This window comes from Gracilinanus agilis, chromosome 2 (genome assembly GCF_016433145.1).
Source record: "Gracilinanus agilis isolate LMUSP501 chromosome 2, AgileGrace, whole genome shotgun sequence".
Lineage (NCBI taxonomy): Eukaryota > Metazoa > Chordata > Mammalia > Didelphimorphia > Didelphidae > Gracilinanus > Gracilinanus agilis.
This window is the reverse complement of record NC_058131.1, coordinates 571,697,399-571,721,853: the sequence shown is the minus strand read 5'-3', so window position 1 is coordinate 571,721,853 and position 24,455 is coordinate 571,697,399. Positions and strand designations below refer to the sequence as shown.

Genomic DNA, 24,455 nt, shown 5'->3' with positions numbered 1-24,455 from the left:
AGGGATTATTAATGTTCTTGACACTACCTCTCTGATTATACATAGGGTAGCATTTCTTCTTTTGCCATTTAGTACCGTGGGCCCATAATGAGTGTATGAGTAGTCAAAACACCTAGATGATATTTATCTATTGAATTCAAAATTAAAATGTTCCTGACCAATTCTCACCTTTTAGCATTTCATTAATGTATTCTTTGAGGTACTGTATTCTCCACTCATCACAGAGTTGAATATGATTCAGCTTTTCAGACACACCATTTTCTGTCACATATATGAGAGGATTACCATACTGGGTCTGAAAAAACAAGTGAATGAATATTTGAACCACCTGTGGAAGGAGAAGGGGGCAGCAAATGAAAAAGTGTAAAGGATAAATACTGACTTGTGAGTTGGGAGAAGAAGCAGCATGTGCTCTTATTTAAACATCCTAATTATTTACTACTATGTGACCTCCAAGAAGTTATATTTTACATTTGGAGAAGTTTTGGAAAAAGGCTATATGTCTGGGAATTCTTTTTTTCACCCTAACATTTTTTAACTTTTTCTGCCTTAGTAATAACTAAGAAGGGCAAGGGCTAGGTATTTGGGTTTAAATGATTTGCCCAAGATCACAGAGCTAGGAAGTGTCAGGCAATTTGAACCCGCCTCCCTACTCCAGGCCTGGTGCTTTATGCCACCTAACCATCCTTCACTTTAACACAATCAATTTTTGTCTATTTTTGTCTATTTTTGTTAGAATATGACAGAGATAACAGGAAATTTTCATTGAGGTTGTTTAGCAACTTCCTTTAAAAGTCACTTAATGATAATTACCTGAACAAAGTTGAGGAACCTTCTGAATCCCCATGGCACCATATGTGGCCAATTAGAGCCTAAATCTGGCCAGTTTGGGTCAACTAATTCTGCTATATCACGATCATTTTGAAAGCTGGGACCTTGACGGGAAGGATGATTCTTCTCTGTGATATATCGAGTTGTGAAGTGGCCAAGTCCCAAGAAGTCAAATGTTCCTTTAATGTCGTTTTTTTCCTGGATTGAGAATACTGGTAACCTTGACATCCCCAGGCCTTGTTCTGCACTTTTTCTACCTATCATTGGGAAGAAATTTTTTTTTAAAAGCATCTTCAAAAACTAATTTTCCACAAACATTTTGGCTTTAACAATACATGATAGATAATACTTAAAAGGTGATATCTAAATCCTGGGATTTAAGAATCTATAAAAAAAAACAACTTTTGTCTTTTAGAACACTTTTTAAATGTTAAAACTACACAAATGAAATTTTAATTTTGAAAAAATTGCTTTTTGAGCAATACATCTAAAAGAGAACCTATTGATGAATTAAATTGCAAGAATTTTCTGATTGTTGGTTCCTTTTTTTTTAAATAGTGGATTGTGAAATACATCTTAAAAGAAAGTTGTTTTTAATTTCAAGTATAATTTTTAAATGGCTTTAAAATAAACATTTCCCAGAAAGATAATGGAAAAATAATTCTTATTTTATGTTTGCTTATTTGTCAATGGGTAGGTAAAGAAATTCTTGGGGACATCTGGGTGGCTCAGTGGATTGAGAGCCAGGCCTAGAGATGGGAGGTCCTAGGTTCAAATGTGACCTCAGACACTTCCCAGCTATGTGACCCTGGGCAAGTCACTTCACTCCCATTGCCCCTAGCCCTTACCACTCTTCCACCTAGGAACTAATACACAAGTATTGATTCTAAGATGGAAGGGGTTAAATTTTTAAAAATCAGCAAAACAAAATAATCCTCCAAAACCTTTGAAATTAAATGAACACATGCTTTCATTTAAGATTTTCATGCAGAGGTGGGCTGGCAAAAAAAAAATAATAATAATAATGTTGGAACCTGGGAAAAAGAAACAAGAGCTAGAGACAATACACTGTATAAAAACATCATGTCTAAGCCACCAAATACTTTCTTCAGGAGAGAAAGGACGGCACATAGCAAGGATTGGTAATCTCAACCAAAAGATGACCTTGTTTCTATTCTGATAAATAGCGGTAGAGTAAGTTCTGTATCCATATCATTGACTTTAGGGCAAAGATCAAAGTCAATGCCAAAATGAAATAACATAAAAGAGATTTGTGTATAATTAAGACAATTCAACCTAACCTATGTAAACTAGCTGTGCATGCTGGAAAATGAGAGCTGGATTCCTAAAAAAAGGCTATGGACATAGATTGTCACCATTCAGATTAAAGTTTAGCCAATGTAAAGAAACCACAAAAAGGTAACACATATATAACCCAGGGGAGTTGCTTGTCAGCTCCAGGAGGGAGAGAAAATAAGTCAGGTAACTAAGGAAAAATATTTAAACATTTAAAAAGCCTTTAATTAAATTTTTTTTAATCACAAAGAGGAGACATAAAGATACCACAAATTGTTCCTCGGCCAATGAGAACTTGTTCTTGCCAAGTGAAAAAAAGATAGCAGTCAAGGACAGTCCCAGCTGAGAAGAGTTAACACTTGCAAAATCTTACAGTTTGAAAGAATTAGAAAAGAACAGCTCTATCATCCAGCTAGGATCACCTTTCACACAAACTAGAATTTCCACACCATGGTCATTTCTTCAGGGAGAAAGGAATGATTCCTTAACCAAATGTTGACTATTTTGACTAGACTGAACTCTGGACTTAGAGCCTAAGTTTTATAATATTGATATAAAAGTGGGACTGAATTTTAACACTCAATTTAAAGCGCCTTAAAAAAAATGTGTAGGGTGGCCACTTAGGAGAAATGCTACTTAATGGGAATCAGTGAAAGCTTGACAAGAGATCCAATCAAGTCTGTCATCCTGAAAGGACTTCAGTATGAACTTCAGTACACAACAAAGATGAGAAATAGAAAACATTTCAAGATATGCATAAGTTCTCCATTTCCAGTGACAGTAGAGCAACTGCATTTGGATCTGCCACATTCCTCCCATCACCCACACTTCCTTCATCCTCTTATTGGTTCCTCTGCTGTCTTACAAACGTGCACAAGTCTCCTCATCCTTAAGAAACCCTCACATGATCCAAGCATCTCGACTAGCTACTATATCATCTCTTCTTCCCTTCTTGGCTAAACTTCAGAAGCTGGCCTCCTACCTTATTCCACACACTCTCCAAAACAATAGTCCTGGTCTATTTGCATTTCTTCACATAAGAAATGCTCTTCTGTTCTAGTGTTATATACCAGTCTTCCCTATTTAAAGTCTTCTCTATTCTCACTTCCACCTTTTAACTTCTCCTTGACTTCAAGATTTAAACCTTATAGAAGGTCTTTTCTGGGTTCTCTTCTCCGGCACCCACACCCACATTTGTGCTTTTTTTTTTTTTAACCCTTACCTTCCATCTTAGAATCGATACTATGTATTTATTCCAAGGCAGAAGAGTGGTAAGGGCTAGGCAATGGGTTTTAAGTGACTTGCCCACGGTCACACAACTAGGAAGGGTCTGAATCCAGATTTGAACCCAAGAACCCCCTTCTCTAGACCTGGCTTTCCATCCAGCTGCTTTTGAGATTACCTTCCATCTGCTCTTTACGGCATATACCTCTTTATTTACATGTTTTCCCCATTAGAATGTGAGGTCCTTAAGGATGGGACTATCTTGGTCTTGTAACCCCAGCTCTTACCATAATACCTAACCCATAGTAAAAGCTCAAGGAATGCTTGTTGACTAACATCCCCTTATTTTACAGAAAGGGAGAAAAAAAAAAAAAAAGAGGAAGATCACTCAAAAAGAACAAATACTCCCAAAGTAAATTTTTAAAGGTATTTGGGGCTTGTTTTATCCTGAAGATATTTGAAATAATTTCTCTCCATTGGAGGAAAAATATCCCTTATTGCAAGTGGAAAAAGGCATTTGAGAAAATAACTAACAACCCATATGTCTGTTTTTATCTCTACAAAATTTTTATCAGAACCATATCGAGGGTATCCTTGAAGAAGGTAGGAGAAGGGAATACATAGTCTTTTGCAAACTCTTCGGCACCCTCCCACATCTTTCTGGGAACATGATTGCCTGAAATGTTCAAAAAATATCTATTATGTTATACTCTGTTCAAGGATGTCTTCCTTTTTGCAGATGTCATTGTGCTGATTGTATCAAGGCTGGGAACACTGCAGAGGCTCTTAAATGAGATTTGTACTCACTAAAAATTGAGTCAATTTAATAGACAAGGGACTTCTGTTGTCCAGAATATGACATGCTGTGTGATTGAAGATCCATCCATCACTACCCCTATGTCTTAGGCAAACACTCAGCAGGGATAATGAACTTGGCCCTGAGTCGAATAGAAGAGTGGGCTACATTGCTTCTGGGAAATTTCACAGTGATTTTAATGAGCCAAAGCTCATCTCTAAAACAAGTTTAACATCAATATTTTTCCAATGATGCTTTCTGGTTGCAGTCCATGGAATTTCAAACTCTTCAAAGAATTCAATTTCCAGATCACCCAAAGGGCAAAGAAGCAAAATGGTAGACGTGAAGAGGGAGCAGTTTTTTGCCACAAAAAAAATCATGAAGGATTAGCACACAAAGGATATCTTCAGAGATCAGAGGTCAGGAAAAAGATATGGCCTGGGCATGTGAGGGATAGCTAATTCATAGCCTGTATGCTTCAATGGCAGAAACAGGCCCCAAAGAATAACTTGCTCAAGGAACACAGTAGTAAATACCAGAAGGCTGGTAAAGTCTCAAGTCTCCCAACTCCAGAGCCAATGCTCTTTCCACAGTGACATACTATCTCCTAAGTAATGCAGATCTACAGGAAGGCCCAGAACCTTGAGTGGGTCCCCTGTAGACAATTTATGGGAAGACACGAACAAGAATCTGAGAATATATGGAGAGCTTATGATCTTTATTTTTAAGCAGAACACCTAGATGACAATGTTATTCAGAGGATCCATTACTTATAAATAAACCTTTGAGTTTGCTTACATTTAGTTTGTGAACAAGATTTTAGAATGTTTTTTAGTTCTGAAGGTAACGCTACTGTGCTTAGCAAAATGTTTCCTCACATCCTACAAGGAAAAAAGTAAGTCCAGTTTACCAAGTCTAGTCTGAATGGGAGATTTGGATTTGAAAGATTTAAAATTAGGCTTTTAGGTCACCTGGCTAACATGATGATGGAACTGATACTTGCCAAAGTCCCACTAACTCACAACCTTCCTCTTTCTCCAAAAAAAGGATCCTGTGTTAGATCTAGCAGTGATTCCCAAAGTGGGCGCTACCACCCCTGGTGGGTGCTGCAGCGATCCAGGGGGAGCGGTGATGGTCACAGGTGCATTTATCTTTCCTATTAATTGCTATTAAAAATTTTTTAAAATTAATTTCCAGGGTTCTAAGTAATATTTTTTCTGGAAAGGAGGCTGTAGGCCAAAAAAGTTTGGGAACCACTGCTAGAGCAATGACAGCTGAATCCATAGAACAAAAATAAACAAACGCCAACAAGGTAAAATATCCTTATTAACACTAGAGAAGACCATTTCTTAAGGCATTCTCTGCACCCCTCCCCAAACAACCTCATATTCCTGGCAGGGACCTGCTCATAAATCAGCACAAACTGATCCATGGACTTGAGATCCCACAAAGGGATCATTTCCTTCTTCCAAGACTTTGCTGACATACTTCATCCCCCATCTCGCAATAAGCAGCAGACACGGCTTCTGCCTATCCATGTGAAAATGGGCAGAGGGTGGCACCTTCTGCCTAAAGCAGTCCCTAGGTAAGGAACTCAAGTGTGCAGAGACTCTGGAAGACCCTCCTCCAACCCTTTAAAAAAAAACCAGGAGATGCTGATTTGCCCCAGCCAGAGAAGGAAAGGGTGAAATCCAAGGAAAGAATTAGAAAAGAAGACCAACATGAGTAACTGCACTGGACCAGAAGAAAAGGAAACGGACATAGTAAGGGCCAATCCTGGATCCCCCGAGGTCCAGGTCCACTGAGGATTGGAATCAGGAGAGTTAAATCTAAACCTCCTAAAGTGGAAAGAAGATGTGACAACTTGTTCATTCAGCCTTGGGGAATACAGTGAAGAGGTAAGAACCAAAAGTGAATGATGTGGAAACACAAAGTAAAAGGCTAAAACTCAGAAGATTTCTCAAAACTCAAAATCCAGAGCACAAGCAGATAGATCAACAGCGAGAATCTCTAAACTAGAAAAGAGGATAAGTACTAAAATCTCAAGGAGATTGCAAAACACTTTTTTAACATTACAAGAAGAAAATGAACCAATGTCCAATGAAATATTAGATCCTGTGAAATCCCAAAGGAACGTGGAACAACAAATTTAAGGATGAGTCAAAAGACAAATCTCCCAAAAGAAATTAGAAATGAATGTCAGGTATTATAGCTCTAAATACTGTAAGAAAACAAACAACAACAAAAAACCACTTTTCCAATAATACTAGAAAAAAATTGAATCCGTGGTGGAGAGTTTTTCAAAAGAAATTAAAGAGTAATAATTAAATTATATCCCTTAGTAACACTTTAATAAAATAGAAAATGAGATTAACTGAGTAAGCAATTTTAAACACTGGCCAACTAATAAACTCAACAGAAGCATAAAAGAGAAAATTTGAAGATAAGAAGAGATACAGATAAATTAGAAACCAAAAATACCATGGAAATGATATATTAGAAATGACATATTAAAAACTAGTTCTTTGAAAAGACTAACAATAACAGAGCAGCCAGGTAGCATAGTAGATAGCGTGCCAGGTGTGGAGTCAAGAGGACCAGGGTTCAAATGTGGCATCAGATACGTCTTACTTGTGTGACCCTGAACGAGTCACTTAACCCTGCCTTTCTGTCTTAGAATAATACTAAGGCAGAAGTAAAGGATTTTTAAAAAGGGAAAGAAAAGACTGACAAAATTGATAAATCTTTAATTGATTTGACTGAAAAGAAAAAAGAGGAAAATCAAAATCAACCAAACTTTTTTTAATAAGACAAATGTAGTCCTTATACCTAAACCAGAGGAAGATAAATATAGAGACAGTTACACACAAACATACACACATATATATTTACATATATATCTATTATATCACACATATTCATACATCTATTATCACTTTCTTGATTTTATTATTAATGATATTGGGGAGTATATATTATAAATAAATATAAATAATATATACATATATGTAGTATACGTATACAACTATATCATTAATAAATATTGATTCAAAAATTTTCAGTTAAATCTCGGCAAAAAAGATTATATCAATTTATCTAAAAATTCTTTTTCTGTGATCACACTGGACCAGGGAGATGACCATTAGAGAAAAAATTAAAATAATCATTAAAAAGAAAATCACTCAAATCCACATGATTATAGCAATAGATGGAGGAGAGAGGGAAGGAGCCTAAAGCTACCAAGGATAGTCATAAAGAGATCTTTTTTAAAAAATCTTATTAAAAAGTATCTAAAACCAAAAGTTGCAATTCTCTGCAACATGGAAACAGAAGGTTTCTTGATAAACATAAAAGTTAAACAAAGACTTTCCCTTTTCCTGATTGCTATTATGTGACACATTTCTAGAATGCTAGTGTTAGCAAAAAGACAAGAAAAAGAGATTGAAGGCATAAAGGTAAGCAAAGAGGTGACAAAACTATCCCTATTTACTGATGATGTGATTCATTTAGCAAATTCTAGGGAATCAACAAGGAAAAGAATCCAGACAATTAATAGCTTCAGAAAAGTTTCAGATTACAAAATGAATCTGTAACAGTCCAAAAGCATTTCAACAACATAGTGATAACAAAATCCAGGAGGTAAAAATAATAGGAAGGGAGATCCTATCCAAAATAGCTATAAAATGGGTGCAATTATCTAAAAATCAATTTACAAAAATAAAGTACACTTAATATTTGTACATATACAATTATAAAATATTCCTTTAAGAAATAAGAAGAAAGGAAAGAGAAAAAGATCATTTTTTTTAGCACTTACTACCTGCAAGACACTATGCTAAGTCGTGGGGAGACAGTCCCTGCTCTCAAGGAGCTCATATTCTAATAGGGGAGATACACCATTTCAACTGCAAGTCAAATAGAAAGGTTCTATGGTCCTTGCAGTGTAGCAGATGGTAATGCCTTTTCTTTAACTTCATTTCATGTCAGTTTCTGACGATGGACCACCTGAAGGTGCCAAGGAACTTTTTTTGGGCGTTTTTTTCCTAGCTCTTTAGTAGAAAAAAGAAGTTGGTAAGGTAAGGTAAATTAAGGAAGAAGCAATAAGTAAAACAAATTAGTGAGATTAGTGAGAAAAGGAAAAAGTAATTGAAAGTGGCTGTCAAGAACTAAAGAGTCAGTCAGGTGGAAAGATGAATTGTATTCACCCACAAGCAGTTTGAATGACAAGGATTTCATTAAGGATTTCAAGTATGGAGGAGGAGAATTTTGCAGGGATTTTCACTTATTTTTCTTCCCAGACACAGAGATTGCTATCTCAGGCTTAAATTTCAGAGTAACATTATTGCACAGAAAAGGCTGGGCTAAAGAAACATCACATTCACTTGGAGACAAAAAGAACGAATTTTAGGCTCTTCCTGAAGGGGAGGGAACTGGATTCTCTGAGAAAGAAAAAGCTGCTTTTTCTTCCAAGAATGGTAAAAATAGACCTAAAAATAGAGGTAAGGGCAGATAAGATCATCCAGTAAGGATTATGGGAAGGGAAGAGTAATGATGATTAGTGAGTCTTCCCTTAGGAGTAAGGCGGGAGCTTTTTGTTGAAAATTTTAAGAATACAAAATATAAATATATTGTATGTTATATACAAAAATACAATTTTTTAATGTTATTTATTTGTTGATTTCTTTTTAAATTTTTTGAGTTCCAATTTTTTTGCCTTGCCTGCAACCCCCTCCAACACAAATTGAGAAGGCAAGCAATATGGCATCAATTATACATGTGAAATGATGCAAAATATTTTCCCATATGAGCCATATTTTTTAAAAGCAAGGAAAATAAAGAAAGAGGTCATTATACTTCAATTTTCATTCAGAGTTCATCAGTTCTCTCTTTGGAGGTAGAGAGCATTTTTCATTATGAATCCTTTGGAATTGTCTTGGATCACTGTACTAATGATCAAAGTACCAAGTCTTTGAGCTGACCATTGTTACAACACTGCTGTTATCGTGCACAATGATCTCCTGGTTCACACTTTATTTCGCAGCAGTTCATATAATTCTTGCCATGTTTTTTCCGAAACCAACCTCCTTAGTCATTTCCCATACACAATAAGTCCTCTATCATAAGCATATCCTGCAACTTGTTCAGTCATTTTCCAATTAATAGGCATCCTCTTGGTTTCTAGTTCTTTGCCACCACAAAAGAGAGCTGCTATAAATATTTTTGTACATTTGAGTCCTTTTCCTTTTTCTTTGATCTTTTTGAGATACAGATGTAGTCTGGGTAATGTTGGGTCAAAGGGTATGCACAATTTGATAGCCTTTTGGGCCTGTTTCAAAATCATTCTCTGGAATGGTTTGATAAGTTTGCTACTCCATTAATAGTTTATTAGTATGCCTATTTCCTCTTCATTCTCTTCAGCATTTGTCATTTTTGATAGGCATGAAGGAGTACCTCAGAACTGTTTTAATTTGCCTTTATCTAATCAATAGTGATTTAGAGAATTTTTTTGCACATGACTATAGATAGCTTTGATTTCTTCTTCTGAAAACTACCTGTTTATATCCGTTGACCACTAATCAACTGGGCACTGACTATTTTTTTCCTTTTGTTGTGATTTGGAAAATTTTACTTAATTAATTTAGAATATTTTTCCATGGTTCCATGATTCATGTTCTTTTCCTCCTCTCCTCCTACTTCCCTCCTGTAGCCAATGAGCAGTTTCACTGGGTTTTACATGTGTCATTGATCAAGACTTATTTCCAGGGGGCAGCTGGGTACCTCAGTGGATTGAGAGCCAGATCTAGAGACAGGAGGTCCTAGGTTCAAATCTGACCTCAGACACTTCCCAGCTGTGTGACCCTGGGCAAGTCACTTGACCCCCATTGCCTATCCTTACCACTCTTCTGTCTTGGAGCCAATGCACGGTATTGACTCCAAGACGGAAGGTAAGGTTTTTTTAAAAAAAAGACTTATTTCCATATTATTAATAATTAATATTTGCATTAAGATGATCACTTAGAGTCTATATCCAGATCATATCCCCATTGACCCATGTGATCAAGCAGTTGTTTTTCTTCTGTGTTTCTACTCCCACAGTTCTTTCTCTGGATGTGGTTAGTGTTCTTTCTCATAAGTCGCTCAGAATTGTCCTGGATCATTGCATTGCTGCTAGTAGAGAAGGTCTATTACATTAAATTGTGCTTCTGTGCATAAGGTTCTCCTGGTTCTGCTCCTTTTACTCTGCATCGATTCCTGGAAGTTGTTCCAGTTCACATGGAATTCCTCCATTTCATTATTCCTTTGAGCACAATAGTATTTCATCACCAACAGATACTACAATTTGTTCAGCCATTCCCCAATTGAAGGGCATCCCCTTATTTCCCAAATTTTTGCCACCACAAAGAGCACGGCTATAAATATATTTGTACAACTGACTATTATTTTTATAAATTTGACTTTGTTCTATACTCAATGTATATTTGAGAAGAATTTTTTTTTGTCTTCTCAAACCATTTAGCTATGTAAAATGTCACAGTACTTTCTGACAATTGTAAAAAATGGTGATTTATTTGTGCACAAATTATGTTATCAGAAGTATCTTAAAAAACATTTCAAAAAAAAAAAAAAGATTATGAGGGCTGGAGCAAGAAACTGAAGACCTGAAAAACTGAAGGGCTACCTTCAACCTATTTAGCCTGTCTGACAAGATGGTTTTACCAGGGTGGAGTTGCTGTGCATACTACAGCTTCTTGGAGTCACAGGTAGAATTGGGTGAAAGGTGGACATCAAAGGTGGGTGAGCAAAGGGTGAGCAAGGTGAGAAGGACTAGCATCTCTAGTGAAAGGACTTGCCATTTTGATGGAATATTATTGTGCTCTAAGAAATGACAAGCAGGATGTTTTCAGAAAAACCTAGGAAGACTTATATGAACTGATGTAAAGTAAAATAAGTAGTACCAGGAGAACATTGTACACAGTAAGAGCAATGATAGTGATCAACTGTGAATGACTTAGCTATTTTAATCAATACAATGATCTAAGATAATTTTAAAGGACTTCTGAGGAAAATGCTATTTACCTTCAGAGAAAGAATTAATGGAGTCTGAATGCAGATTGAAGCATGCCTTTTTTTTTTTTTTTAACTTTATTCATTATTTGTTGGGGGTTTTGGCCCATGTTTTCTTTTGCAACATGGCTAATATGGAAATTTTTGCATTCCTGCAAATGTATAATCTATATCAAATTGTATATCTTCTCAGGGATGGAGGACAGAGAGAATTTGGAACTCAAAATTAAAAAAAAAGAATATTTAGAATTTTTGTTTATATTGAGAAATTGAGTAATTGAGAAAATATAAAATTAAAAAAATAAGGAAGTGACTTACTCATAGGGTTTTAAAATCCTTACCTTTTATCTTAAAAACAATTTTGAGTATTGGTTCTAAAAGAAGAGTAGTAAAGGCTAGGTAACTGGGGTTAAGAGACTTGCGCACGGTCACACAGCTAGGAAGTGTCTGAGGCCATATTTGAACCCAGGACCTCCCACCTCCAGGCCTGGAGCTTTCTATCCTCTGAGACACCTAGATGCTCTTTAACTTGCTCAAAGTAGCAAGTGACTGTGGTGGGGACTAGAACACAGATTTCCTGATTTCTAGCCAAACATTCTATTATACTACATTGACCCACCAGCTGGGACAGGATGAGCCCAGCTCACTCACCAATGTAGTTCTTCATAGCTTGGGGGTAGTCTCCAGCATAAATGGGGTTTGCAAACCAGCCCAGACAGAACTGCATGTATCTTTCAGCAGCCTCAATGTCCTTTGGGTTAGTGATGTCCACAGGCTCCCCCCAGTTGCAAGTTAATGAAATCCCCACCAGCCCTATGGGAGACAGGAAAAAAATAAAGGAACACGCAGAAGTCGAGCAGAATCCATGTTTGTTCCAATTCTATTTGCTGATTCTCAACTCTTGGGGCTCACCTTGTTGGGTTTTGCGCCAAGTTTTGTTGTAGGAGTGCCAGACCTTTGCATGGGACTAGAAGGAAAAGAACACGTTTATTCATCCTTACAATGCTTCTTGCTAGTTTGTAAGCACCCTGAGGGCAAGGATCATGTCTGAAGTAACATTTTCTGTCCCCTAGCACTAAGAACAATGCTCTGTTTATAATAGGCATTTAATAAATGGCTGAATGAATGTTGTTCTTCCTTCAAACCCTTCCTACTTCCTTACCCTTAATATCCTCCCCATGGTTTTTAATCTAGGTCAGTACTGGCAATCCTTTTAGAGACTGAGTGCCCAAACTGCACCCTCATGCTGCATGTGAGCCACCCCCTCACCCCAGACAGGGGAGGGAGGAAGTGCTCCCACTGGGCTGCTGGGCAGAGGGGAGGAGCGTGGGAGAAATGTCTTCAGACATATGGAGAGGGGGAGGCAAGCAGCTCCCTCTGGCATGTGTGCCATAGGTTCACCAACACAGATCTAGAGCATCCCATCATCCAAGACCAAGTTCTAGTTCAAGGCTACATTCTAGTAGGCTGCTAGATGGTTTGGGGTATAGAATACTAGAGCTGCAGTGAGGGAGACCTAAGTTCAAATTTGACCTCAGACATTTACTAGCTGTGTGACCTGGGACAAGTCACTTAACCTTTGCTTTCTCAATTTCCCTATCTGTCAAATGAACTGGAGAAGAAAATAGCAAACCATTCTATGTTCCTTGCCAAAAAAACCCCAAAATGGGGTCATTAAGAGTCAAATATGACTGAAATAAATAAATAACAACAGTCTGAGTATGTAGCAATAACTCAATAAATACTTGTTTAATTAGTTAATATCATTATTATTTTTTAAAATCTTTACCCTCTGTCTTATAATCAACACTGTGTATTGGTTCCATAGCAGAAGCGTGATGAGGGCTAGGCAATGGGGGGTGAAGTGACTTGCCCAGGGTCACACAGCTAGAAAGTGTCAAAGATCAAATCTGAACCCAGGACCTTCCATCTCTAGTCCTGGGTTTCCTGAGCCATCTAGCTGCTTCTGCCCCCCCACTTATCAGAAAAGTGTATCATGATTTAACATGTTACAGTGATATATAAGGGCAAGGTATGAGACAAGAGAGAAATAGAGAATTGAGACCTCTGAACCCACTTCAGCTTTGAAGAGTCACCTTAGTCAACAGACCAGTGAAGACTCCATTCTTTTATTTTTACCTTAATAATATGATGTGCTGCTACGTATGCCCCAGTACCTCTGAGTTTCAATCCAGGGGCATGTCTTCCTGTCTCATAGCCTTCCTTTGCAACTGCCTAAAAGAATAAAGAGGGGGCCATGAACCAATGGGAAAATAGCTGTGAAAATCAGCATTAAAAAGATCAGGGTTCCATTCCTTGTCTTATGGGGTGAGACAGAGAAATCCTTGAGGAAATTGAGTAAAAAAAAAAACAAATAAAATCAATAACAACAGAAAAAAATAAAAGCAAGGAAAATAATAGTAATTATAAATAATATATAATATAAATATTAACATTTGGTAAGCTTTTATTATTTTTATTAATGTTAAATTATTATTTTATCATATACTTTTATATTGTATAAGTATATAATATTTTTGTAATAATGGAATATAGAATAAATTATTTTATTTTATTGTGGTATATTAATCAAAATTATTTGTTAATCATTGATATAAATAATATTAAATATATATTAAAATAGTAAAAGTAATTAAAGACTAAGAGTAAGAAAGATAATTCAGCTCACCCAAGGATCGCTGAAAGTTATCCAATGCTTTACCTGGTCCCCAAACTTTTCAAAGCACAGATTTGCGTAATCATTGAAGTAGGAGACCATGCTTATGTTCTGCCAACCTCCAAATTTGACCTGAAGCATCTGGATGCGTGGGAGCAGAGAGAAATACATCTCTGAATATACCTTCATGAAAGTTGTTTGGAAGCCAATTGGCAAATAAAGGGAACGGGAAGAGGAAGGGGAAAAACATTCATTTAGGCCCACCAAGTGCCAGGTACTGTGCTAAGCATTTCCCAATTGTTTATCTCATTTGATGTTCACAGCAACCCTGGGAGGAAGGTGCAGTTATGTTCTCCATTTTACAATTGAGGAGACTGAGGCAGACAGAGGTTAAATGAATCTCCCAGAGTGATACAGCTAACAAGTGTCTGAGGCCAGGTTTGAAACTGGGTCTTTCTGACCCCAGAGCCCAAGCCACTGGGCCAAAGTGGATGGCCTTTCCCATCCTATAGCCAAACAAATAAGCAACAACAAGAAAAACTCTAAGGCATACAGAAAGCGTTTTATGGAGGTTTGTTAAAGGTCTAGATCAGTGGTTCCCAAACTTTTTTGGCCTGTCACTCCCTTTCCAGAAAAAATATTACTTAGCACCCCCTGTCACATACTATCACCGCCCCCTTACAGTTATTCACCTCCCCCAAATGCATCTGTGGCCATCACCACTCCCCTGGATTGCTGCAGCACCCACCAGGGGGCGGTGGTGCCCACTTTGGGAATCACTGGTGTAGATACTGAGCAAAAAGGTACTCTGGAACTGGAGGAGTAGTATAAAAATATCAGCAGAATAAAAATATTAGTAGATGAACCAAGCTAGAAAGAAAGAACATATTAGGGGGTAATGGGGGCAGGTAGGCAGCTCAGTGGTTAGAAAGTCAGGCCTAGAGATAAGAGTTTCTGGGTTCAAATCTGGCCTCAGACACTTCCTAGTTGTGTGAACACTGGGCAAGTCCCAGTTGCCTAGCCTTCACTGCCCTTCTGCCTTGGAACTAATACTTAGTATTGATTCTAAGATGGAGGTAAGGGCTTGAAAAAAAAACACGTTAGGACACATGATGGATAAGAGGAGGGAGAAATGAGTTGAGAAAAGATTTGGAGCTTATGATGTCCATAAAAAACTAGGTAGGCCTCCATTAAAATTTCAGTCATAGGGGCAGCTGGGTAGCTCAGTGGAGTGAGAGTCAGGCCTAGAGACAGGAGGTCCTAGGTTCAAACCCGGCCTCAGCCACTTCCCAGCTGTGTGACCCTGGGCAAGTCACTTGACCCCCATTGCCCACCCTTACCAATCTTCCACCTATGAGACAATACACCGAAGTACAAGGGTTTAAAAAAAAAAAAAAATTCAGTCATACTTTAAAGAGTCTGCACATTGTAGAGGTGACTCTTCTCAAATGCTAATAAGCCAGTAGTATGCAAGCAATGATGGTATCTGCTGAGCTGGAAAGATTTTAAAGCCATTTCCAAGAACAGCGCCTGTTGTTCAAGGACCAACTTAGCTAAATTTAGAAAGGATCTTCACCAGCATGGTCACAGGAAGATGAATTTTTTAGCCAAGGTCATGTAGAAGTCCTTGACATTTTTTTACATTAAAAGAGTCTTTATAGACATTTTTGGGCACAGCCAATGTAGGAAGTGATTTTATTTAACTATTCACATTTGTTACAAGTCTTTTTCTTTCTTTTTTTCAAAGAGGAGATGTGAGGAAAGAAAGAAAATAAAGGCTTGTTCCTTTTTTTTTTTTTTTAACCTTTACCTTCTGCCTTAGAATCATTCTGTGATTGGTCCTAGTCTGGGTATTGGTTCCATGGCAGAAGAGTGGTAAGGGGTAGGCAATGGGGGTTAAGTGACTTGCCTTGAGTCACATAGCTAGGAAGGTTCATAATTGAAAAAATACATATATTTAAAATAGCCTTCAAAAAGGCTTCCAATCTTGAAAAGATTCATCTGAGTTCATTCCTAAAGGTCCCTTTGGGCTATTGTAGTTTATGATGTCAATTTATAAAGGAAGAGACAGGTTCAGAGAGCTCAGCATGCTGTTTTTCAGTCCTGCCCAAATCTTTGTGGGGTCTTCTTGGCAAAGATACTAGAATAGTTTGCCATTTTCTTCTTCATCTCATTTTGCAGGTGAGGAAACTGAGGCACGCAGGGTTTAGTGGCTTGCCTAGTCTAGTCACTAGTAAGCTAGTAAGTGTCTGAGGCCAACTTGAACTAAGGTAGACAAATCTTCCTGACTCCAGGAGCAGTTCTAGATCCTCTGCACCACTTGGCTGCCCTTTAAGCTCATACACCTACTTAATAACATGATAGTGTCAAATAATATGCTAAGACAAAAAAAGAAGTCCATTCTTCTGCCTACTTTTTTTTAAAAGTGCTTTGAAAAAAGACACAAACTCCTACAAAACAACCCCTTTTAACTTACCATTTTCCTGTATATGTCCTGTATCTACAGGGCTATTTGCAAGTTATCTCCCTCAATAGATTATAAGTTCCTTGAGGGAAGGGGCTGGGTTTTTTCTCTTTCTTAGTGTCCCCAGAGCTTAGCACAGTCTCTAGCACATAGTAAGTATTTAAAAAATACTTGTTGACTTTACTCCCAAAGCTATTTAAACCAACATTACCTCTCAACTACACAGCTAGGTATATATACATATACATATGTTTATTTTAAGTCAGGACCCATGATTTCATCCATGTAGGGAATTCCTTTTTTTTTTTTTTTCTTAAACCTTTACCTTCCATCTTAGAATCAATACTGTGTATTGGTTCCAAGGCAGAAGAGCAGTAAAGGTTAGGCAATGGGAGCTAAGTGACTTGCCCAGGGTCACACAGCTAAGAAGTGACTGAAGTCATATCTGAACCCAGGAATTCCCATCTCTAGGCCTGGTTCTCAACCCACTGAGCCTCTTAGCTGCTCTGTGCCCCCTCGTGTAGGGAACTCAAATAGAAATTCCTTCTACCAAATGTAAATGGACAACTCTTTGTAACTTAGTAGTGTTAGAGACTAAGCTGGGGAATTTGCTCAGGGGCCCACAGTGGATATGTGTCACTGGCACATGTAACATCCCCACACATATTTATATGCAGGGTATCTCCCAAATCTAGTACAATATTAAGCTTTTAATAACATAAAAATAAATAATAACAGATCCTTAAGACTTTTGGGACACCTTGTATGTATATACACACTCATAGAATATGTATATACATATGTATAAATGTGTGTATGTGTGTGAGGACAATTCTTCCATCACCCACCCCTCTGCCCAGCAGTCCAATAGCAGTGCTTCTTCCCTCCCCTGTCTAGAGTAAGGGGGTGGCTCACATGCCTTGTGAAGGTACAGTTTGGGCACTCGGTGTCTAAAAAGTTCACCATCCTTGGTATAAACCATAAACATGTATTTAAGTACAAATCACATAGTTTTCATTTGCTTGTCTTCTAAGATCCCTGGGCCAAATATGAGTACGAAGATCTCTTTTGACCCACCACCATCACGAGGAAAATAGACTTTTCCCTTGCCTCCTTGTCCATTTCTGTCCTGACTCTACATCCCCTCCCCTATTGTCCCCTGGACCTGTGGGAGATCCCAGTGGTAGAGGGTCACAATAGGTGTGATGTCATTTTCCAAAAGAGTGTTAATGAAATCACTGTAGAACTTGATCCCCTTGCTGTTCACATGGTCTGCTGTTAGAAAGAGAAAAGAAAGTGTGTTATTGGTGGGATTGGAACCCAAAGCTTCCTGCACAAGATCTGAGAGTGTCAATCCCCTGCTCAAAAATCTCTACTGGCTCCCTCTTGCTTTTAGGAGAAAATACTTTAAAAATGCTTCACATTCTGGGTCTTGTCTACTTTTTCAGCCTTATATCACATTATTTCCCTTCTCATACAGTAAGATCCTTATAAACAGGGCAGCTTTGGTGGTGCAGCGTATAAAGCACTAGAAATCGGGACGACTCATCTTCCTGAGCTCAAAGCTGGCCTCCAACACTTACTAGCTGTGTGATCCTGGGCAAATCACTTAACCCTTCTTGCCTCAGTGCCCTCAACTGTAAAATGACTTGGGGAAGGAAATGGCAAACTGCTCCAGTATCTTTGCCTTGAAAACTCCTTGTGGGGTCATGAAGAGCAGGACATGATTGAAAGGACTAAACAACAAAAAAAAGAGCTTAAGGGACTTGGCCAGAGAGCAACCTTTCAGAGGGCCAACAGGAATTCAGATCTTCCTCACTCACTCTCCTATCTCTATTTAAAATCTCCTTTCTTAATAAAGGTTTTTCTAAGCTAGCAAGTAAAAATCTGAAAAAAATTAAGTAATACTTTTCTATTGTAAAATCTTTTTCAGGCTTTCCTGTGGAAGGCAGGTTAGATTAAAGATAAAAAGTTTTTCTTAGGGAAATAGATTATGGGTGGAAACCAGCCATTTAACCCAAAGCAAACTAATCAAGGTAATTGCCTTCCCTCCAGAAGTAATTGGGCTATCGGCTAATCTAAGGGCAATCTCCTTTTCTCTATCCCCTAGAGCTTAGGGCCCATCTCTCTAATCAGAAAGGAAAAATAGGAACCCTGGGAGGAATCCCTTTTCAATCCCTGAAGGGAGAAGACCACGGTAGGAACAGAATAGTTATTATTGTTTGGGAATTGGACTTAAAATTGTTTTAACACATTATAATCTTTTCCTTTTTCAAAATTCCCCATAAGTTTTTTCTCAAATCATCTTGGGGTAGACAAATATGTCTGTGGACATGGAGGAACTATGCTAGTTTGGACTTCTTTCTCTGAGCTAGAAATGCTTTGATGTTAGGTTAGTAATGAACTAAATAAATTTTTTTCTGGTAGACTTGTGCCTTGTAAAACTCAGAGAATTATCTTCTTTGACAGAATGAATTGTTAAACAGTTGCTACAGATGACACACAAAGTGGGTGGTCTCTGCCTCCCTACTCTATTCCAGAAATGGACAACTGAATTCTCAGACTGATCTTCCTGAAAATAGCTCTTCCCCCAATTTCTTACTTCTTGTAAATGATGCTTATGTTACCTGCGAGCTGTTAGGTATTATTATTATTAACCCTTACCTTCCATCTTAAAATTAATACCAAGGCAGAAGAGTGGTAAGGACTAGGCAATAGGGGTGAAGTGACTTGCCCAGGTCACACAGCTGGGAAGTGTCTGAAGTCAGATTTGAATTTAGGACCTTCGCCATCTCTGGGCCTGGCTCTCAATCTACTGAGTTACCTGGCTGCCCCCAGGTCTTATTATATTCATTAAAGGTTCTATTTATCTATGGCCTAAACCACAGTAGAATATGGGGCTTAGAAATCATTATTCTGGGGTGGCTGGGTGGCTCAGTGAATTGAGAGTCAGGCCCAGGGATGGGAGGTCCTGGGTTCAAATTTGACTCAGACACTTCCTAGCTTTGTGACCCTGGGCAAGTCGCTTAACCCCCATTGCCTACCCTTACCACTCTTCTGCCTTGGAACCAATACCCAGTATTGATTCTAAGACAGAAGGTAAGGGTTTAAAAAAGAAATCATTACTCTGAGGCCAGTAAAATTTTGGGACTGCTAGTCAGCCAAAGCACAGCAATTCCCTGATACTCTCTTTCATTGCATCTGAATAAACAAATAAAGGTGGCTATTAAACAAGCATTTTGACTATCTGCTTTTCTTACTTTTTGGTCTTTTCTGAGCCTGTAGCATGATGAGGACATGATTTCTTTGGGGATTGTTCTGACCCACTTACCTTTGACCCCTGTGGGTATCAACCGAGGCCAGGATATAGAAAGTCGATAGTGGCTAACATTCAACTCTTTCAGTAACTTGATATCATCCTGCAATAGATAAAAGAAAAGCTACTAAGATGGGAGAGTGATAAAGACATTAAGAGGATTTGGAAAGCAGGTGATTAATTGTGGGAATTGTCTGGACCATTCTGACACCATCTTGTGACTCCATTCTGGAACTGGCTCCCTTCCCTTTCTACCCAAGTGTGAGCTTAGTCCAAATTCTATCTATCTTGTGAGCCAACTTTATTCAGTTGCAGGAATTGGGAGAAAACCTTTATTGCATTATTTGAACCTAGGCCGGTGTGGCTGTGGAAACTGAATCACTAGCACCTGGTGTTTAGAGAGTCTTAACCAAGGACCTAGAGTCTGTTGAGCAGAAACTCAGATCCTAAGATTAACACAAGGAGTTTCCTCATAATTGTACATCTCAAGCAACTCGGATGTCTTTTCTGAAAACTGGTCCCATACTGATCAAACAGTTACTGTTTCCATGTTCCTTTGATTGTTTACAGACACCCAAGAAGGAGTCCAACACCTCTTTTCCTGAATTCAGGAAATGGTATCTATTCACTCACTCACTCCCAACTTGGAAAATCTGTATTCTTTCATCTAATTAAAAAATGATCACCTAATATTGTTTCCTTTTAATTCATTGGTCTTATTTGATGCATTGTTTTTAACTTATAGAAAATCTGTTTCTCTCTGTATTTGGGGTCCAACTCTAAGCTGAGGAAGGGGCCTGGTCCAGATTTGTTAGGCAATTGACATGCATAGCTTAATAAATCAATATGTTTAGAGGATGGAAACTTTATTTCCTCAGTCATTTCATCTTTCACTTGTTACAAGAGTTACCTTTTAGGCACAAAAGAAAAGAGAACAAGAACTCCAGAGAACCATTTTTTAGGGCAGTGATTCCCAAAGTGGGTGCTACCGCCCCTTGGTGGGTGCTGTAGCCATCTAGGAAAGCGGTGATGGCCACAGGTACATTTATCTTTCCTATTAATTGCTATTAAAATTTTAAAAAAAATGTAATTTCTAGGGGGCTAAGTAATATTTTTTCTGGAAAGGGGATGGTAGGCCAAAAAAGTTTGGGAACCACTGCTAGGGAGTAGAAAAGGTTAGGACTAGGATTCAGAAATCTTAGGGTTTGGTTCCAAATCTTCCAACTGATGAATTTTTGTGGCCTTTTGCAGTTGCCTTAGCCTTGCTCCCTACAGTTTCTTCACCTTCAAAAAGAAATTGTGCATAACATGGAATCTCAGAGCAAGAAGTAACCTAAGATATAATCCCATCCCCATAGAGAAAAGGAAATAGACCCTAAGAGGTTGTGAGTCACCTAAGCTAGTGAGAGGCAAAATCAGGACTAGAACCCAGGCCTCTGAATTCCCAGTGGTCCTTTTCATTCACAGATTTAGGTTTTTTTGTGAGTTTGTTTGGAGGGAGGAAATTACACAACCAGTATGTGTTAGGGGTTGGAAATGATTCCAGGTCTTCCTGGATGAGAAAACCAAGGCCTAGAGAGATTGTGATTTGTCCAAGTTTCCACAGCTAGAAAGTGGAAAAGTCAGGATTTGAATCTAAGTTATTTCACTGAAAATCGGGTTCTCTATAATCCTGTGCTGGCTTTTCCTACCCCTCACGTCTTTTTCTTCTCTTTGAGGGGAAAAGAGTCAGCAAAACTCCAAACTCACCTGGATTTTGTAGTAGCTTTCACAAGATGAGTCAGCAGTCTGGTTCATGAAAATCCTACCCTTTTGCCGATGAGTAAAGGTGTCCCAGATGCTTGGACCTTTCCCATCTTGGTCCCAGGCCCCCTCCGTCTGGTAAGCAGAACTTCCAACACCCCATGAAAAGCCTACAAACAATGGCCTTTAAACTGAAATAGATCCTCTAAAGATGATAGGGTCAGACCCCTGATAATTTCTCACACTGGCCACATAACCCATCACCTTCTGATTAGTTTGCCCTAGCTCGGGTGAGCAGGGATGAGTGGGCAACTTCTTTCTGGAGATGACTGATCCCAGAGGTTAACTACTAAATGTTTAACAACCAGCTCTCCATTGAATCTGCATTATTAACATTTTTTCCATCACTTTCTTAAGTCTAGACAATCAATAAAACAATAAATCAGTTCTTGAATTGTCATACTTGCTGATTTCCAAGGTATAAAAAGCTCACACTGAATAATTTAATAATTGGCTTTCCTAAATTAGTAAAAGTTAACTCCAACACACCACTGTGCTGGTCCCCCAAGTTTCTTTTCTTTTCTTTTTTCTAACCCTTAACTTCTGTTTTAGAATCCATACTGTATTTGGTTCCAAGGTGTAAGAGTGGTAAGGGCCAGGCAATGGGAGCTAAATGACTTGACCAGGGTCACACACCTAGGAAATATCTGAGGCCAGATTTTGAACCCAGGACCTCTTGTCTTTAGGTCTAGTTTTCAATCAAGTGAACCATCTAGCTGCCCCCACCAAGTTTCATGCATGAAAGAAATATAAGAGACAAGGAGACTTACCAGGGGGAAAGGACCCATAGTAAAAGGAAGCATCATCCCAAGGGAACTCTCTGTGTGCCCATAGCCCTGGAACTAGCAGCAGCTTGTAACAGAGACTAAAGAAGGCTGTTGTCTTCATGGTGTCACTGGCCAGCCTTCTCCATCACCTGAAAAAAACCCCAACAGAGGCCCCATGTTCTACTTTGTATCTGGAAAGTCTGCTGTCAGCTCTGAGACCAGAACCAATTTGGGGCTTCACAGTTATGGGAAGACATGGAGAGATAGCAATAATCATAGCTCACACTTATGTAGAGAACAAGGATATAATTTGGCATTTATCATGTCACTCTTCTCTCTAACTTCCTGTCCTAAACACTCCTCCTTGGCCATCGTTTTCCCATACATATTGTCTTCCTTTATTATTTTTTTCTTTAAACCTTTACTTTCTGTCTTAGTAACAATTCTAAGACAGAAAGACAAGGACTAGGCAAATGGAGTTATGTGACTTGCCTAAGGTCACACAGCTAGAAGGTATCTGAGGCCAGATTTGAATCTAGGTCCTCCTAACTCTAGACCTGGTGCTTTACCCACTGTGCCACCTATTTGCCCCTTGCCTTCCTTTTGAAAACATAAGCTCCCTAAGATCAAGGACTGTTGGGCTTGCGTTTGTGTCTTCAGAGCTTAGTATTAGTTTCTTGTACATAGTAAATACTTTTCATTCATTCATTCTTGGTTCATGAAATAGCCTGTATATATTATTTCATATGATTCTCATATGATCCTCATAGCAAGCCTAGGAGCTAGATCAGCTGTTATCTTTATTTTAGAAATGAGGAAACAGGCTCAGAAAGCTGAAGTTACATGTCAAAGGTCACACAGTTACTAAGTAAAAAGCAAAATTAGAATTCAGACACAGGTCTTCTGTACCAAGTCTCCTGTTTAGGGGCAACAAGGTAGCATGGTAGATACAGCTCCAGACTTGGAATTGGGAGGACCTGGGTTAAAATCTGACACTTCCTAGCTGTGTGATCCTGGGCAAGTCACCTAACCCTCAATTACCTAGTCCTTGTCTCTTTTCTGTTGTAGAATTGATACTAAGATAGAAGGCAAGAGTTAAAAAAAAACAAAACACTTCATGTTCCTTCTCTTTCCTCTTAGCTATGCCCCTAAAGAGGAAGGGCTAAAGGCAGTATGTTTATTTAACTGGAGAAGCTGTTACAGGTGTGAGTAGCTGTTCTCCATTCCTATTAAAGACCAGACCAAAGTGACAGCTGTTCATGCTTCAGAGAGAGTGATTCTAATTAGAGATAAGAAAGAAATTTCTGATGGTTTAAGACACTGAAACAGGTGCCCGAGAAAAGGAGAGGTATAACCTATATCAGATTATTCACTTCCTAGGGGTGGTGAGGGCAGGGAGGGAGAAAATCTGAACTCTAAAATATAAAAAAAAAAATTGTCAAAAATTGTTTCTACATGTTACTGGAAAAAAAATAAATTGTAAAAAAGAAAAAGTTATGTGGGTCATCCAAATGACTTAATATGGGAAGAAAAAAAGAAAACCCAAAATGACATTGAAACAGGCTAAGTAAACAAGAAGGAGAAACAATCTTAAACAATGGTCAGGAAACTGATAATCTCAAGAACACAAGTTACTGAGTGAAGGACTCTCTTTTGATAAGAATTTCTGGGAAAACCATAAAACAGTGTAGCAGAAGTAACATTTCGGCTAATATCTTACTGCATATGCAACAATCAGAACAAAATGGATATTTGACCTGGGAATAAAGGATACATTGTTAAAAAAATAAAAAACAGAGAAGAAAGGGAGGAGGTAACTTTCCCAACTATGGCTGAGGGAGATTTCTTGCCCAAAAAAGGAAGAGAGGAGCTCATGAAGCACCAAAGAGATCATTTTAATTACAATTAAAAAGCTTTTGCATGAATAAAATAAATGAAGATAGAATTAAGAAAGAAATTTATCAAGTGAGAAAAGTATCTGCATCAAGTGTCACTCATAAAAGTTTGATACCTAAGATACTGTGTATGGGAAGTTAAGTGAAATCTATAATAACAGGACTCCAAAGATGAAATGGTCAAGGGATACAAACAAATAAATTCCCAAAGAATTACAAATGACCATTTTATTACATACTCCAAATAAATGACAGTAAGAGAAATGCAAATTAAAAGCTGAGATTTCATCTCACATACTATGATCCAAAATAGGAAGAGTC

The 24,455-nt window shown here is 38.2% G+C and overlaps 1 protein-coding gene across 1 annotated transcript; it reads right to left on the bottom strand.

Annotated features, from left to right (window-relative positions):
• Nucleotides 1-142: 142 nt before the first annotated feature.
• Nucleotides 143-22,360, bottom strand: LCTL (lactase like). The gene is made up of 10 exons (XM_044660113.1): nucleotides 22,243-22,360; nucleotides 21,419-21,582; nucleotides 19,685-19,772; nucleotides 17,519-17,628; nucleotides 13,902-14,030; nucleotides 13,352-13,447; nucleotides 12,125-12,179; nucleotides 11,864-12,025; nucleotides 814-1,088; nucleotides 143-295 (listed from the first exon to the last, which is right to left on the bottom strand). The coding sequence occupies exons 1-10, from the start codon at nucleotides 22,358-22,360 to the stop codon at nucleotides 143-145; spliced, it is 1,350 nt and encodes a 449-aa protein (XP_044516048.1).
• Between the last annotated feature and the right edge of the window lie 2,095 nt (nucleotides 22,361-24,455).